General features: G+C 43.0%; 1 protein-coding gene across 1 annotated transcript in view; it reads left to right on the top strand.

Moving 5' to 3' along the window:
• MYO1H (myosin IH) overlaps positions 1 to 16,930 on the top strand; it is a gene marked incomplete at both ends in the record, with an annotated part of 49,337 nt that overhangs the window by 15,738 nt on the left and 16,669 nt on the right. Inside the window, 3 exons of the mRNA XM_080821059.1 lie at positions 6,454 to 6,545; positions 9,442 to 9,536; positions 13,135 to 13,181. Of these exons, the coding sequence (XP_080677185.1) occupies positions 6,454 to 6,545; positions 9,442 to 9,536; positions 13,135 to 13,181 (234 nt within the window). The remainder of the gene's footprint in view (positions 1 to 6,453; positions 6,546 to 9,441; positions 9,537 to 13,134; positions 13,182 to 16,930) is intronic.

Genomic DNA, 16,930 nt, shown 5'->3' with positions numbered 1-16,930 from the left:
CGTGAAAAATTAGATGTACCTGGTTTTATTTCTTTTTAATTTTTTTATTTTAATAAACATATAATGTATTTTTATCCCCAGGGGTACAGGTCTGTGAATCGTCTGGTTTACACATTTCACAGCACTCATCATAGCACATACCCTCCCCAATGTCCATTTCCCCACCACCCTCTCCCGTCCCCCTTCCCCCCCGCAACCCTCAGTCTGTTTCTTGAGATTGAGTCTTTTATGGTTTGTCTCCCTCCCAATCCCATCTTTTCATTTTTTCTTTTCCTACCTCCCCCCAAACCCCCCCACCTTGCATCTCCACTTCCTCATATCAAAGAGATCATATGATAGTTATATTTCTCCGATTGACTTATTTCGCTAAGCATGATACCCTCTAGTTCCATCCACGTCGTCGCAAATGGCAAGATTTCATGTCTTTTGATGGCTGCATAGTATTCCATTGTGTATATATACCACATCTTCTTTATCCATTCATCTGTTGATGGACATCTAGGCGCTTTCCACAGTTTGGCTATTGTGGACATTGCTGCTATAAACATTCGGGTGCACGTGCCCCTTCGGAGCACCACGTTTGTATCTTTAGGATATATACCCAGGAGTGCAATTGCTGGGTCGTAGGGTAGCTCTATTTTCAGTTTTTTGAGGAACCTCCACACTGTTTTCCAGAGTGGTTGCACCAGCTTGCATTCCCACCAACAGTGTAGGAGGGTTCCCCTCTCTCCGCATCCTCGCCAGCATCTGTCATTTCTTGACTTGTTAATTTTAGCCATTCTGACTGGTGTGAGGTGGTATCTCATTGTGGTTTTGATTTGTATTTCCCTGATGCCGAGTGATGTGGAGCATTTTTTCATGTGTCTGTTGGCCATCTGGATGTCTTCCTTGCAGAAATGTCTGTTCATGTCCTCTGCCCATTTCTTGACTGGATTATTTGTTCTTTGGGTATTGAGTTTGATAAGCTCTTTATAGATTTTGGATACGAGCCCTTTATCTGATATGTCGTTTGCAAATATCTTCTCCCATTCTGTCAGTTGTCTTTTGGTTTTGTTAACTGTTTCCTTTGCTGTGCAAAAGCTTTTGATCTTGATGAAATCCCAATAGTTCATTTTTGCCCTTGCTTCTGTTGCCTTTGGCGATGTTCCTAGGAAGAAGTTGCTGCGGTGGAGGTCAAAGAGGTTGCTGCCTGCATTCTCCTCAAGGATTTTGATAGATTCCTTTCGCACATTGAGGTCCTTCATCCACTTTGAGTCTATTTTCGTGTGTGGTGTAAGGAAATAGTCCAATTTCATTTTTCTGCATGTGGCTGTCCAATTTTCCCAGCACCATTTGTTGAAGAGGCTGTCTTTTTTCCATTGGATATTCTTTCCTGCTTTGTCGAAGATTAGTTGACCATAGAGTTGAGGGTCTATTTCTGGGCTCTCTATTCTGTTCCATTGGTCTATATGTCTGTTTTTGTGCCAGTACCATACTGTCTTGATGATGACAGCTTTGTAATAGAGCTTGAAGTCTGGAATTGTGATACCACCGACTTTGGCTTTCTTTTTCAATATTCCTTTGGCTATTCGAGGTCTTTTCTGGTTCCATATAAATTTTAGGATTATTTGTTCTATTTCTTTAAAAAAAATGGTTGGGATTTTGATAGGGATTGCATTAAATGTGTAGATTGCTTTAGGTAAAATAGACATTTTCACAATATTTGTTCTTCCAATCCATGAGCATGGAATATTTTTCCATTTCTTTGTGTCTTCCTCAATTTCTTTCATGAGTACTTTATAGTTTTCTGAGTATAGATTCTTTGCCTCTTTGGTTAGATTTATTCCTAGGTATCTTATGGTTTTGGGTACGATTGTAAATGGGACTGACTCCTCAATTTCTCTTTCTTCTGTCTTGTTGTTAGTGTAAAGAAATGCGACTGATTTCTGTGCATTGACTTTATATCCTGACACTTTACTGAATTCCTGTATAAGTTCTAGCAGTTTTGGAGTGGAGCCTTTTGGGTTTTCCACATATAGTATCATATCATCTGCAAAGAGTGATAGTTTGACTTCTTCTTTGCCGATTTGGATGCCTTTAATTTCTTTTTGTTGTCTGATTGCTGAGGCTAGGACTTCTAGTACTATGTTGAACAGCAGTGGTGATAACGGACATCCCTGCCGTGTTCCTGACCTTAGCGGAAAAGCTTTCAGTTTTTCTCCATTGAGAATGATATTTGCGGTGGGTTTTTCATAGATGGCTTTGATAATATTGAGGTATGTGCCTTCTATCCCTACACTTTGAAGAGTTTTAATCAGGAAGGGATGCTGCACTTTGTCAAATGCTTTTTCAGCATCTATTGAGAGTATCATATGGTTCTTACTCTTTCTTTTATTAATGTATTGTATCACATTGATGGATTTGCGGATGTTGAACCAACCTTGCAGCCCTGGAATAAATCCCACTTGGTCGTGGTGAATAATCCTTTTAATGTACTGTTGGATCCTATTGGCCAGTATTTTGGTGAGAATTTTCGCATCTGTGTTCATCAAGGATATTGGTCTGTAATTCTCTTTTTTGGTGGGATCCTTGTCTGGTTTTGGGATCAAGGTGATGCTGGCCTCATAGAATGAGTTTGGAAGTTTTCCTTCCATTTCTATTTTTTGGAACAGTTTCAGGAGAATAGGAATTAATTCTTCTTTAAATGTTTGGTAGAATTCCCCTGGGAAGCCGTCTGGTCCTGGACTTTTGTTTGTTTGGAGATTTTTGATGACTGTTTCAATCTCCTTACTGGTTATGGGTCTGTTCAGGTTATCTATTTCTTCCTGGTTCAGTTGTGGTAGTTTATACATCTCTAGAAATGTATCCATTTCTTCCAGGTTGTCAAATTTGTTGCCATAGAGTTGCTCGTAGTATGTTCTTATAATTGTTTGTATTTCTTTGGTGTTGGTTGTGATCTCTCCTCTTTCATTCATGATTTTATTTATTTGCGTCCTTTCTCTTTTCTTTTTGATAAGTCTGGCCAGGGGCTTATCAATCTTATTAATTCTTTCAAAGAACCAGCTCCTAGTTTTGTTGATTTGTTCTATTGTTTTTTTAGTTTCTATTTCATTGATTTCTGCTCTGATCTTTATGATTTCTCTTCTCCTGCTGGGTTTAGGCTTTCTTTGTTGTTCTCTCTCCAGCTCCTTTAGGTGTAGGGTTAGGTTGTGTATTTGAGACCTTTCTTGTTTCTTGAGAAAGGCTTGCACTGCTATATATTTTCCTCTCAGGACTGCCTTTGTTGTGTCCCACAGATTTTGAACTGTTGTGTTTTCATTATCATTTGTTTCCATGAATTTTTTCAATTCTTCTTTAATTTCCTGGTTGACCCATTCATTTTTTAGAAGGATGCTGTTTAGTCTCCATGTATTTGCGTTCTTTCCAAATTTCCTCTTGTGATTGAGTTCGAGCTTCAGAGCATTGTGGTCTGAAAATATGCAGGGAATGATCTCGATCTTTTGGTACCGATTGAGACCTGATTTATGACCCAGGATGTGGTCTATTCTGGAGAATGTTCCATGTGCACTAGAGAAGAATGTATATTCTGTTGCTTTGGGATGGAATGTTCTGAATATATCTGTGATGTCCATCTGGTCCAGTGTGTCATTTAAGGCCTTTATTTCCTTGTTGATCTTTTGCTTAGATGATCTGTCCATTTCAGTGAGGGGAGTGTTAAAGTCCCCTGCTATTATTGTATTACTGTTGATGTATTTCTTTGATTTTGTTATTAATTGGTTTATATAGTTGGCTGCTCCCATGTTAGGGGCATAGATATTTAAGATTGTTAGATCTTCTTGTTGGACAGACCCTTTGAGTATGATATAGTGTCCTTCCTCATCTCTTATTATAGTCTTTGGCTTAAAATCTAATTGATCTGATATAAGGATTGCCACCCCAGCTTTCTTCTGATGTCCATTAGCATGGTACATTGTTTTCCACCCCCTCACTTTAAATCTGGAGGTGTCTTCGGGTCTAAAATGAGTTTCTTGTAGGCAGCATATGGATGGGTTTTGTTTTTTTATCCATTCTGATACCCTGTGTCTTTTGATTGGGGCATTGAGCCCATTAACATTCAGGGTAACTATTGAGAGATATGAATTTAGTGCCATTGTATTGCCTGTAAGATGATTGTTACTGTATATTGTTTCTGTTTCTTTCTGATCTACTACTTTTAGGGTCTCTCTTTGCTTAGAGGACCCCTTTCAATATTTCCTGTAGAGCTGGTTTGGTGTTTGCAAATTCTTTCAGCTTTTGTTTGTCCTGGAAGCTCTTTATCTCTCCTTCTATTTTCAATGATAGCCTAGCCGGATATAGTATTCTTGGCTGCATGTTTTTCTCGTTTAGTGCTCTGAATATATCATGCCAGTTCTTTCTGGCCTGCCAGGTCTCTGTGGATAGGTCCGCTGCCAATCTAATGTTTTTACCCTTGTATGTTACAGACTTCTTTTCCCGGGCTGCTTTCAGGATTTTCTCTTTGTCGCTAAGACTTGTAAATTTTACTATCAGGTGACGAGGTGTGGACCTATTTTTATTGATTTTGAGGGGCGTTCTTAGCATCTCCTGGATTTTGATGTTTGTTCCCTTTGCCATATTAGGGAAATTCTCTCCAATAATTGTCTCCAATATACCTTCTGCTCCCCTCTCTCTTTCTTCTTCTTCTGGAATCCCAATTATTCTAATGTTGTGTCGTCTTATGGTGTCACTTATCTCTCGAATCCTCTCCTCGTGTTCCAGTAGTTGTTTGTCTCTCTTTTGCTCAGCTTCTTTATTCTCTGTCATTTGGTCTTCTATGTCACTAATTCTTTCTTCTGCCTCATTTATCCTGGCAGTGAGAGCTTCCATTTTTGATTGCACCTCATGAATAGCTTTTTTGATTTCAACTTGGTTAGATTTTAGTTCTTTTATTTCTCCAGAAAGGGCTTTTATCTCTCCGGAGAGGGTTTCTCTAATATCTTCTATGCCTTTTTCGAGCCCGGCTAGAACCTTGAGAATTGTCATTCTGAACTCTAGATCTGTCATGCTACCTATGTCTGTATTGATTAGGTCTCCAGCCTTCGGTACGGCCTCTTGTTCTTTTTTTTGAGGTGAGTTTTTCCGCCTTGTCATTTTGTCCAGGTAGGATTTGCTTTCTCCTGCTGTGGAATTCCGCTGTTCTTGGTGACTGAAGTTGGTTTTGGATGGTTTCTTGTTGATCTTCTGGGGGAGGGGCCTGTTGTAGTGATTCTCAAGTGTCTTTGCCGCAGGCGGAATTGCACCACCCTTGCCAGGGGCCAGGCTAAGTAATCCGCTCGGGTTCGCTTTCGGGAGCTTTTGTTCCCTGAGCGCTTTCCGTAGAGTTCCGGAGGACGGGAATGAAGATGGCGGCCTCCCAATCTCTCGGGCCCGGAGGAGCCGAGAGCTTGGGGTTCCGCTCCTCAGTGCACTCTCAGAGCAAAGCGCCCAATAGCCCCGCCTCCCTGGCTTGCGGTCGCGCCTCGAGGAAAGCAGTCAATTGTTGGAGCTGGAGAAAAGCGCCGGGTCGCTTTTGTCTCCGTGGCCTCCGGCCGCGCTCCGAGCCCACCCAGCCTGCGACCGGCACAAGGTAACCCCGGGCTTAGAGCTCACTCCTCGGCTTTGTCGCTATAGCCGGCTTCCCCGCTCTAATACCTGCGAGCTCTGCGGCACTCAGACATCCCCAGTCCTTCTGTGACCCTGCGGGTCCTGGGGTTATGCTGACCCCGCCTGGGTTTCCCCCCAGTTTAGCCTCTGGAGCGATGTCTCCCAGTGGAGCCGACTTTTAAAAGTCCCGATTTTGTGCTCCGTCGCTCCGCCGCTTGCCGGGTGCCGGCCCCTCCCCCCGGGGTCTATCTTCCTGTCGCTTTGGATTCACTTCTCCGCAGGTCCTACCTTTCAGAAAGTGATCGATTTTCTGTTTCTGGGATTGTTGCTCTTCTTCTCTTCGATTTCCCGTTGGATTTATAGGTGTTCACAATGGTTAGATAAGCTATCTAGCTGATCTCCTGCTACCCGATGTCGTCTCAGCCTGCTACTTCTCCGCCATCTTGACTCCTCCCCTGGTTTTATTTCTTTTTACCAGGAGACTTTGCTCCTAGTAAAAAGGAGATACGTCCTTAGCCAGCAGAGACTGGTTAAGAGAAAATGAGGCGGTATGTTTAAGTAAGTTGGTCATGGAGGCTGTGGAGGGTCCTTGGGAAGACTCTGGAAGTATGATGAGTCCAAGAGTTGACTTGTCAAAGAATTTCCCATCCCTCCGAGATGCTAGGCGCCTGGAACGGATTGGTGCCCATTCACCCCCAATACTCACCTGAACTTGTGTTCGATAAGAGTATTTCAATCCAGTACATTCTGCCACAGCTGGCAAAGAAATTTAAACTTGGAATTGATGGCATGTGATGGCAGCTATGCATTGAAGCTTCTCTTTTTCTCTGGAAGGATGAAGAATGTATCCGTCCCGGTCCCGCGACAGACTTGAGTTTCCTGGAGAAATTGGAAGAGAAAGTAGGGAAGCATGCACACTTCCAAACGTATGTATCTCACTTGGGAAGCTTTTGCCTGGGGAAGCTCATTGTAGGTCCACTTTCTTGGATATGTGGGCAGTGGACCCCATAGCTGTTGTTCATACACTGCTTCCTACGTTAAAATGTGATGCACCGTAAGGATGCACCAACTTATATACGTCATACCTTTTGTTAGTGGAAATCAAATTCAAATGAATTCTGGGTAGAATGTTCGAAGATTTTGTATCTATGATCGTTACATTTTGGATAGAGTCATGTGCATGAAATAGTTGTTTTGTTTTGTTTTTATTATTGTTTTTTATTATGTGAATCACCATACAGTATGTCACTAGTTTTTGATGTAGCGTTATAAGATTCACTGTTTGCGTATAACACCCAGTGCTCCATGCATTCCGTGCCCTCCTTAATACCCACTACCCAGCCAACCCATCCCCTACACCTCTCCCCTCTAAAACCCTGTTTGTATCTCGGAATCCACAGTCTCTCATGGTTCATCTCCCCCTCTGATTCCCCACTGCTTCATTTTTCTCTTCCTTCTCCTAATGTCCTCCATGTCATTCCTTATGTTCCACAAGTAAGTGAAACCATATGATGATTGACTTTCTCTGCTTGACTTATTTCACTCAGATAATCTTCTCCAGTCCCGTCCATGTTGACACAAAAGTTGGGTATCCGTCCTTTCTGATGGCTGAGGAATATTCCATTGTATATATGGACCATATCTTCTATTTTTTTAAGATTTTATTTATTTATTTGACAGACAGAGATCACAAGTAGGCAGAGAGGCAGGCAGAGCGAGAGGGGGAAGCAGGCTCCCCGCTGAGCAGAGAGCCCGATGCGGGGCTCAATCCCAGGACCCTGAGATCATGACCTGAGCTGAAGGCAGAGGCTTTAACCCACTGAGCCACCCAGACGCCCCTGGACGATATCTTCTTTAGCCATTCATCTGTTGAGGGCATCGCGGCTCTTTCCACAGTTCGGCTCTTTTGGACATTGCTGCTATGAACATTGGGGTGCATATGGCCCTTCTTTTCACTACATCTGTATCTTTGAGGTAAATACCCGGTAGTTAGGTTTAAAGTACAAAATACATATGTGATATGTGTAGCTCTGATGTATAGAACCCAGCAAATCTTCACATTGTACATACCTCCCTCATCACCAGCACCAGATCAGGATACAGAACATTGGTAGCAGCTCAGGAAATTGACTAGAAATTTAACTTGGTCATTGAGACAAGGAGGAGAGAATTACTTATCTCATGCTCTGGAATCCTAAAGCCCTGGTTTTGAATCCCAGCTCAGCCACTTATAAGACAAGTGACTTATTACTCAACCTAGTGGGTAACATTGTAAATGACTACATAGATCACCTAATACAATTTCTGGCCATAGTAAAGTCTCCGTAGATGGTAGCGGCTTTATCGTGCTTTTGTAGAATATCGCCAGGATAAATAAATGCATCAGAAATGGAAAAACAGATTGTGGTCTGTTCACAAATGGAATAATAGCACAAAAATGCATCATCTGTGACTACATGCAGTGATGTGGGTAAATCACAGAGCATGTAAACAAGAGAAGTCAGACACACAAAAAAGTGTATACTATACGATTCCGTTTCTGTAAAGTGCCAAACCAGATAAAAACCAGCCTGTTGTGTTAGATGGGGCTCATCTGGAAGGGGCTCAAGGTGGTGGGGGAGTGATTCTCAGGTAATACTGGTAATATTTTGTCTCTTGATCTGGGTGCTGGTCCCATGGGTATGTTTCTTGTGCCCAGATTCACTGAATTGCATACTTATGATACCTGCACTGTCAATATGTATGTATATATATTTCAAGAAAAGGTTATAAAAATTAGGAATCACCAGAATCCAAAAAATGATGTTTCATGAGTATTTCAGTCCCTCCACATCAGAAAAAAGTAAGGTAGTAAAATTGTTTCTTAGTTATCACCTGGAAGAAAATAGAAGTTATTTCATTGTATAAGTGTTTCTAGGGCTCACATAGGTTTAATTCCTCAGTTCTTCAGAGATGGATCTAATTTTATTTTTGAGTTTTCATTCAATTTGAGTTAGTTAACATACAGTGTAATATCAGTTTCTGGTGCACAATATAGTGATTCAGCACTTCCATTCGTCACACTCAGTCATCACCCTGAGGACCCAAGGAGGGTCATGCCCTCCTTCATCTCCATCACCTATTTCCCTCTCCTGCCACCTGCCTCCCCTCTGCTCACCATCCGTGTGTTCTCTATAATTAAGAGTCTGTTTCTTGATTTGTCTTTCTGTCCCCTTTTTCTCCTTTGTTCATTTGTTTCTTAAATACTACATTTGAGTGACATCATATGGTGTCCTCCTCTGACCTCACTTAGCATTATCCTCCCTAGCTCCATCCATGTTGTTGCAAATGGCAAGATTTTATTCTTTTTTATGGCTGAGTAATATTCCATTATATCTATACACCATATCTTCTTTATCCATGCATCAATCAAAGGACACTTGGGCTGCTTCCATAATTCAGCTGTTGCAGATAATGCTGTTATGAATATCGGGGAGTATGTATTTTTTTGGAATTCGTGTTTTTGTATTCTCTGGTGGTGCGATTTGCTGGATCGTAAGGTAGCTCTATTTTAACTTTTTGAGGAACCTCCATACTGTTTTCCAGAGTGGCTGCACCAGTCGGCATTCCCACCACCAGTGCAAGAGCGTTCCACTTTCTGCACAGAGAGGGATCTAATATTAGGGAGACCTATGCGTGTTTTGTTTCCGGTGCTCCGGTCAGTTGTCATGCTCCTAAACAACTTGTGAAGGCTTCTCTTTTGCTACTTCCTTCATAAACCAGGGCATTTTGTTGCCCCGAACTAGAAAGTTTCAGTCCGTGTCTATTTCTGTCTTGCTGCAGCCGGAAGCTGGCAGGGCCAAAGGGCCGGAAGAGGATTGGCTGGATGGAGTTCCGGCTCTTCCACTATGCGGGGGAGGTCACCTACTGCACCAAAGGCGAGTGTCCCAGCCATGCAGGTGCCCCTGTGTCCACTGAACACATGGCTGCATGCCCTTCCCAAACGTTTGCTAGCCCTCCTTGCAGGCATGCTGTCTGAACGGCTTTTTCTTATTATTTCTTATTATTCATGACTTTTGCCTGTAACCACTCCATTTCACCCATTTAAAGTGTACAATTCAGTAGTTTTTACTGTATTCACTTTAGAGTTATGCAACCCCTTCACCCCAAAAAGAAACCCCACGTGCATTAACAACCGATGTGTTTTCCCCAACCCCCTCCCCCACAGCCCTAGGCTCTGAACTCCTCTATTTTCTGTCTCTGCAGATTTGCCCATTCTGAGTATTTCGTATTGATGGAGTCTTACAATATGTGGTCTCGCGTGTCTGGCTTCCTTCACTTAGCATCGTGTCTTCGAGATTCTCCCATGTGGTTACTTTTATTGCTAAATAATATTCCATTCTATGGAGAGACGCCATTTTGTTTATCCATTGGTCATTTGATAGGCATCTGGGTTTGTTCACGCTCTTGAGCTATTACTAATAATGCTCCTATGAACATTTTCTTTCAAAATGTTCAAAAAATATTTTTGTTGGTCACTTCTGCTTTAGGTTCTAAATTATTTTCACTTTTTTTTTCTCTTTTCTTACATTTTTTAAAAAATTTAGTACATCATTAGTTTTTGATACAATGTTCAAGGATTCCTTAGTTGTCTATAACACCCAAGGCTTATTCTTTTTTAAAGTAGGCTCCATGCCCAATGTGGGGCTTGAACTCATGACCCTGAAATCAAGAGTCACATGCTCTACTGACTGAGCCAGCTAAGCACCCCTAAATTATTTTCACTTCTAAATAATTAGTTTTTTCTCTAAGAATCCTTTAAAAAGCAATACTTTTTTCTCTCTTAAATTCCCAGTGGTATATAAAAACAGAAAACATTTTAAAATAGGATGAGTCTCTGTGCACATCATCAACTGATTTTCGTTTAAAGGATATTATACATGTAAGGCTAGAAGTTGGGGTCCATATAGAAAAGTCCAAAAAGGAAACTGAAAGTCCCCTTTACTCCTTCTTCCAGAGGTAACCCCAAGAACCAACAGTTTCTTGTACTTTTTCAGGAAAATAGAAATACTTTCTCCGTGTACACGTGGGGGCACACATACACATCCAAATACACACCTATGCACACAAAACCAACACAGATTGTTATTTTGTGTTCTCTCTTTGGCAACTTTTCATTTAATGACTATGAGAGATCATTTGGATTCCAGTTAGCACTCAGTGAGCCCTTACTGGGGGCCGGGCCTGCTTTATCTCTGTTGTTCACTTAATCCTCATAAAACCCTTGTATTATTATTATTATCATCATCATCATCATCATTCCCCTCTTAATCTATGAGGCAACTGAGCTCAGAGAAGTCCAGCCACTCACCCAAGGTCACTCAGCTTGTAAGTGGCAGGATTGGGGTTCAGACCCATGCCTTTTGCCTCCAGACCCTCGTCCCTCATCCATGTTCTGCAGCAACCCACAGATCCCACCACGTTTCTTTTGAGAGGCTACAGGCACTCGCTCTAGGGCTGTAGCCTTTGACCCATTTGATGGACACTGCTTGTTTCCAGCGTTGTCTCTTGTAAACACGGCTGTGTTTGGCATCTGCCTATTTCCATGGATGGCTGTGTGGGTGGATACAATGTGCTTTACATAAACAGCGGGATATTATTCGGTCCTAGAAAGGAAAGAAGTTCTGATACACTCCACGGATAGAACCTTGAAAACTGATGTTAAATGAAATCAGCCAGTCTCAAAGGACGAAAGCTGATGATTCCAACGACAAGGTGCCTGGAGTGGTCAAAGTCCTATTGAGACAGGAAGTAGAAAAGTGGTCATGGGGCTGGGGGAAGGGGAATGGGGAATTAGCATTTAATGGGGTCAAAGTTTCAGTATGAGAAAATGCGTTCCGGTGACAGCTGGTGGTGATGGTTCGCAACAATGTGACTGTACTTAATGCCACCAAACACTTAAAAATAGCTAAAATGCTGAATTTTTTTGTTATGTATATTTTACCACAATAAAAATGTTAGTTTTGGTAGCTCCAAACAGCTTTCTAAAAAGATTATATCATAGATGTTTTTTGATACATGTCTTTTTTATTTTATTTTATTTTTTTAAAGATTTTATTTATTTGTTTGACAGAGATCACAAGCAGGCAGAGAGGCAGGCAAAGAGAGAGGAAGGGAAGCAGGCTCCCTGCTGAGCAGAGAGCCTGATGCAGGGCTCAATCCCAGGACCCTGGGATCATGACCTGAGCTGAAGGCAGAGGCTTTTAACCCACTGAGCTACCCAGGCACCCCGATACATGTCTTTTTTAGCAGATTTTTATTTTTATTTTTTTAAAAGATTTATTTATTTATTTGACAGACAGAGAGAGATCACAAGTAGGCAGAGAGGCAGGCAGAGAGAGAGGAGGAAGCAGGCTCCCCACTGAGCAGAGAGCCCGATGCGGGGCTCGATCCCAGGACCCTGGGATCATGACCTGAGCCGAAGGCAGAGGCTTTAACCCACTGAGCCACCCAGGCGCCCCTTATTTTTATTTTTTAATAATAAAACGTGGGGCTTGAACTCATGACCCTGAGATCAAGAGCTGAGCTGAGATCGAGAGTCGGATGCTTAACCGACTGAGCCATCCAGGTGCCCCTGGTGCTGATTTTATAATGTCATTTAGTTACTAATATAATGATTGTTAACTGATTAGGTTTTAAGTGAGCATGTAAAAACCAAGTTTTAAAGTCAGAAATGGCACATTATCCTTTGTATGAGGATACGTACTAGCATCTAGTCCTGATGCTTCAGTTTTGCTTTCCTCAGTAGTGGGGATGATTTTCTCACCTGGCTTCCCCAGGCCACTCTTGAAATTCAACACTCCATCCATTGTTTTCATGCCATTCCTTTTTTTTTTTAGATTTTATTTATGTATGTATTTATTTTATAGATAGCATGAAAGTAGGGGGAGGAGCAGAGGGAGAGGGACAAGCAGACTCCCAGCTGAGTGTAGAGCCCAACACGGGGCTTGATCCCATGACCCTGAGATCATGACCTGAGCTGGAAGGAAGAGTTGAACGTTCAACCAACTGGGCGACCCAAGCGCCTCTCAATGTCATTCCTTTTTTACATAGCTCTTTGCTATTGGACTAGGACAATACTTAGCATAAAGGCTCTACATCTCTGTGATAGCTAGGGAGAGGTTAGAGTACAGTGTGTGTGCCATAAATTCAATTCTGAGGACCTTCTCAACCACAGGTGGGATTACTCATCCAGGAACATCTGGCAATGTCTAGAGACAAATTTGGTTTTCCCAGCTGGGGAAGGGGCTGCTGGCATCGAGTGGGTAGAGGTCAGGGGTGCTGCTAACCATCTTACAATTCACAAGACAGTCGCCACAAAGAATTCTCCAACCCCAAATGTCCATAGTGCCAAGGCTGAGAACCTCAGATCTGAGCCTAGGAGTTTATGCTCAGGATTTCCCTTTGCAGTCAGTTGGGATGGAATTGCATTTTTAGACAAAGCCAGTGATCCAGAAATTTTTCAATGTTTTACAGGATTCTTAGAAAAAAACAATGATCTCCTCTACAGACATCTGAAAGAAGTAAGTCTGGAATTTAACTATATGTATTTCTGATGGTATCACCCATGACACTGATTTGGGGTTGGTTTGGCCTTCTGGATTTTTCTGTACATTATGCATTATGTTAGAACTCTAGCATGTCAAGACCAGAACAGATATTCAAGGTCATCTGTATGATATGCCCTTTTTAATTTAATTTTATTTTATTTTTTCAGTGTTCCAAGATTTATTGTTTATGCACCACACCCAGTGCTCCATGCAATACATGCCCTTCGTAATACCCACGATCAGGCTCCCCTAACCCCCCACCTCCCTACCCTCCAAAACCCTGTTTGTTTCTCAGAGTCCACAGTCTCTCATGGTTCATCTCTGCCTCCGATTTCCCCCAACTCACTTCTCCTCTCCATCTCCCCATGTCCTCCATGTTATTCCTTATTCTCCACAAGTAAGTGAAACCATATGATAATTGACTCTCTCTGCTTGACTTATTTCACTCAGCATAATCTCCTCCAGTCCCATCCATGGAGAAAGGGGAATCCTCTTACACTGTCGGTAGGAATGCAAGTTGATGCGGCCATTTCGGAAAACAGTGTGGAGATTCCTTAAGAAATTAAAAATAGAGCTACCCTAGGAGCCTGCAATTGCACTACTGGGGATTTACCCCAAAGATACAGATGTAGTGAAAAGAAGGGCCATCTGTACCCCAATGTTCGTAGCAGCAATGGCCACGGTCGCCAAACTGTGGAAAGAACCAAGATGCCCTTCAACAGACGAATGTATGATATGCCATTGATTCAAGAATATATATTGGCCCTGTTGTGTGCTGGGCTAGTTCTGGGCAGTCCTTGTTCTCATGGGGCTTACATTGGGGGGCAGGGAGGGGTCAAGAATAAATATATACAAAAAAAAAGAATAAATATATACAGTGACCCTTAAACAACATGAACCTGACAATTTCCTGTGCAGTCATAATTCCATGTATAACTTTCAACTCTCCCAAAACTTAATTACCAATAGCCTACTGTTGACTGGAAGCCTTACTCATACATAAACAGTCGTTGAACACATCTTTTGTATGTTATATATTGTATACAGTATTCTTACAATGAAATAAGCTAGAGAAAAGAGAATATTATTAAGAAAGTCCTAAGGAAGATACACTTAAAACCCTGTACTGTAAAGAAAAAGAAAGTCTGGGGCGCCTGGGTGGCTCAGTGGGTTGGGCCTCTGCCTTCGGCTCGGGTCGTGGTCTCGGGGTCCTGGGATCGAGCCTCGCGTCGGGCTCTCTGCTCGGCGGGGAGCCTGCTTCCCTCTCTCTCTGCCTGCCTCTCTGCCTACTTGTGATCTCTGTCAAAAAAAAAAAAAAGAAAGAAAGAAAAAGAAAAAGAAATTCTGCATGTAAGGGGATCCACATGGTTCCAACCCATTTTGTCCAAGGGTCAACTGTACACAAATAAGTTACCTGTCGGTGAGAAGTGCTCCAAAGAAAATAAGAAAACACGATTGAGAGGAGCATTTTTAATCTAGTTTAAGAGATCAAAGAAAACACCCCTGTGGAGGTGACTTTGGGCTGAAACCCGAGTGAGAATGTTACTGGCCATGGAAAGATTGGGCTGACTCCAGGTCGAGGGACTGGCGTGTGCAAAGGCCCTGAGGCCCAGACAATTTCCATGTGTGTTCAGTAAGGAGTATAATGTTTGGAGAGGGGACTGAGCCCAGCAGGGTGAGGTCCCCAGGGAAGAGAAGAGATTTTTGTTCGGGTACAGTGGGAATGTACTAGGGTAGCATGAACAGAGGATGAGAAAATTGAGACCCAGAGAAGGCTCGACTTGCTCAGGATCACATCATGAAGTGGGGGCTGGAGCTGCGATTAGCCCCTGGGGCTGCTGCTGCAAGTTCCAGTCTCCTTCCATATACCTCACTGATCAGAAAAACCCTGGGTGTTTTGAAGCCTTCCTTTGTATTGACACTGTTGGCTGTTTTATAAAAATTAGATTTTGTTTCATTAGCTTGGTTTACAAAAAGCTTAAAGTTAGGGAGACCTTTTCAGAGCGAACACGGAGACTCTTGGTTTCAGGAATACCTTCTGGTCTTTCCAACCTTTCTCGGCCCAATCTCTGGGCTTCAGGATAGAGAACTATTCCTAACTTTGGATCTCTGCTCTAGGCCAGTGCTCTTTGGGGCTGAGCATCAGCCCTGCCTCTTCCCAGCGTGGGGTCTGGAGCAGATTTTCCTGTCGTTGTGGGGTGGGTCTGGCGGTGCCCCTTCCCAGGGTCACTGTGAATGACACAGGCGTGGAAGGGCCCAGCTGGTACAAGGAACGTAATACTCCTCTCCTGGCTTTGCCCCTGCGCACCACACCCACGCCCATCACAAACCCACCTATGGAGGGTGCTTCCCATGGAAAAATCTCAGAGTCTCTCCCTTCACCAGCTAGGACTGACGCATCTGGCACTTTCTTTTGACTTCAAGATGGGTCCTTTCTAGGGGCGCCTGAGTGGCTCAGTGGGTTAAAGCCTCTGCCTTCCGCTTGGGTCATGATCCCAGGGTCCTGGGATCGAGCCCCGCATGGGGCTCTCTGTTCAGCAGGGAGCCTGCTTCCCCCCCCCCCCACCCGCCTGCCTCTCTGCCTACTTGTGATCTCTCTCTGTCAAATAAATAAACAAAATCTTTAAAAAAAACATGGATCCTTTCTAATGTGTTCACCCCTGTCCCCAAATTGCTCTTTTGTGCCATCATTAAGAGCAGAATTAGAGTGGATTAAACAAAAATTTTTTTAAAGATTTTATTTATTTATTTGACAGAAAGAGAGAGATCATGAGTAGACAGAGAGGCAGGCAGGGGTGGGGGGGAGCAGGTTCCCTGCTGAGCAGAGAGCCCCATGCGGGGCTCGATCCCAGGACCCTGAGATCATGACCTGAGCCGAAGGCAGAGGCTTTAACCCACTGAGCCACCCAGGTGCCCCAATTTTTTTTTAATTTAAAGAAACATCGAATTGTGATAAAATGCCCATACCATAAAATGTACCATGGCAATTGTTTTTAAGTGTTCATTTGAGTAGTGTTAAACACCATCGATCCTCGCACTCCCAATCTCCAGGATCCTTTTCATCTTGGAAAACTGAAACTCTGCCCCCTGTTTCAAACACTCACTCCCTGTTCCTCCTCCCTCAGCCCCTGCAGCCACCACCCTACTTCCTGTCGCTCTGAATTCGACTCCTCTAGGAACCTCATGTAAATGGGGTCATACAGTATTTGTCCTTCTGTGTCTCATTTCTGTCCCTTAGCATGATGTCCTCAGTTTCATGCATGTCTCCACACATGTCACAATTTCCTTCCTTCTTTTTTAAAATTTCTTGTTTTTACTGTATTGTTAATCACCATACAGTACATCATCAGTTTTTGATGTACTGTCCAATGATTCACTGTTTGCATATAACACCAGGGTGCTCATCACAACATGTGCCCTCCTTAATACCTGTCACCGGGCTACCCCATCACCCAACCACCTCCCCTCCGAAGCCCTCAGATTGTTTCCTGGAGTCCATAATCTTTCATGGTTTGTCTTCCCCTCTGATTTCTTCCCGTTCAGTTTTCCCTTCCTTCCCCTAATGTCCTCCATACTATTCCTTATGCTCCACATATGAGCAAAACCATAAGAAAATTGTCTTTCTCTGCCTGACCTACTTCCCTTAGCAAAGGCCCCTCCAGTCCCATTCATGTCAATGCAAATGGTGGGTATTCATCCTTTCTGATGGCTGAGTAATATTC

This window comes from Martes martes (genome assembly GCF_963455335.1).
Source record: "Martes martes genome assembly, chromosome: 13".
In the NCBI taxonomy this organism is placed as follows: Eukaryota; Metazoa; Chordata; class Mammalia; order Carnivora; family Mustelidae; genus Martes; species Martes martes.
This window is presented reverse-complemented; position numbering and strand designations above follow the sequence as displayed.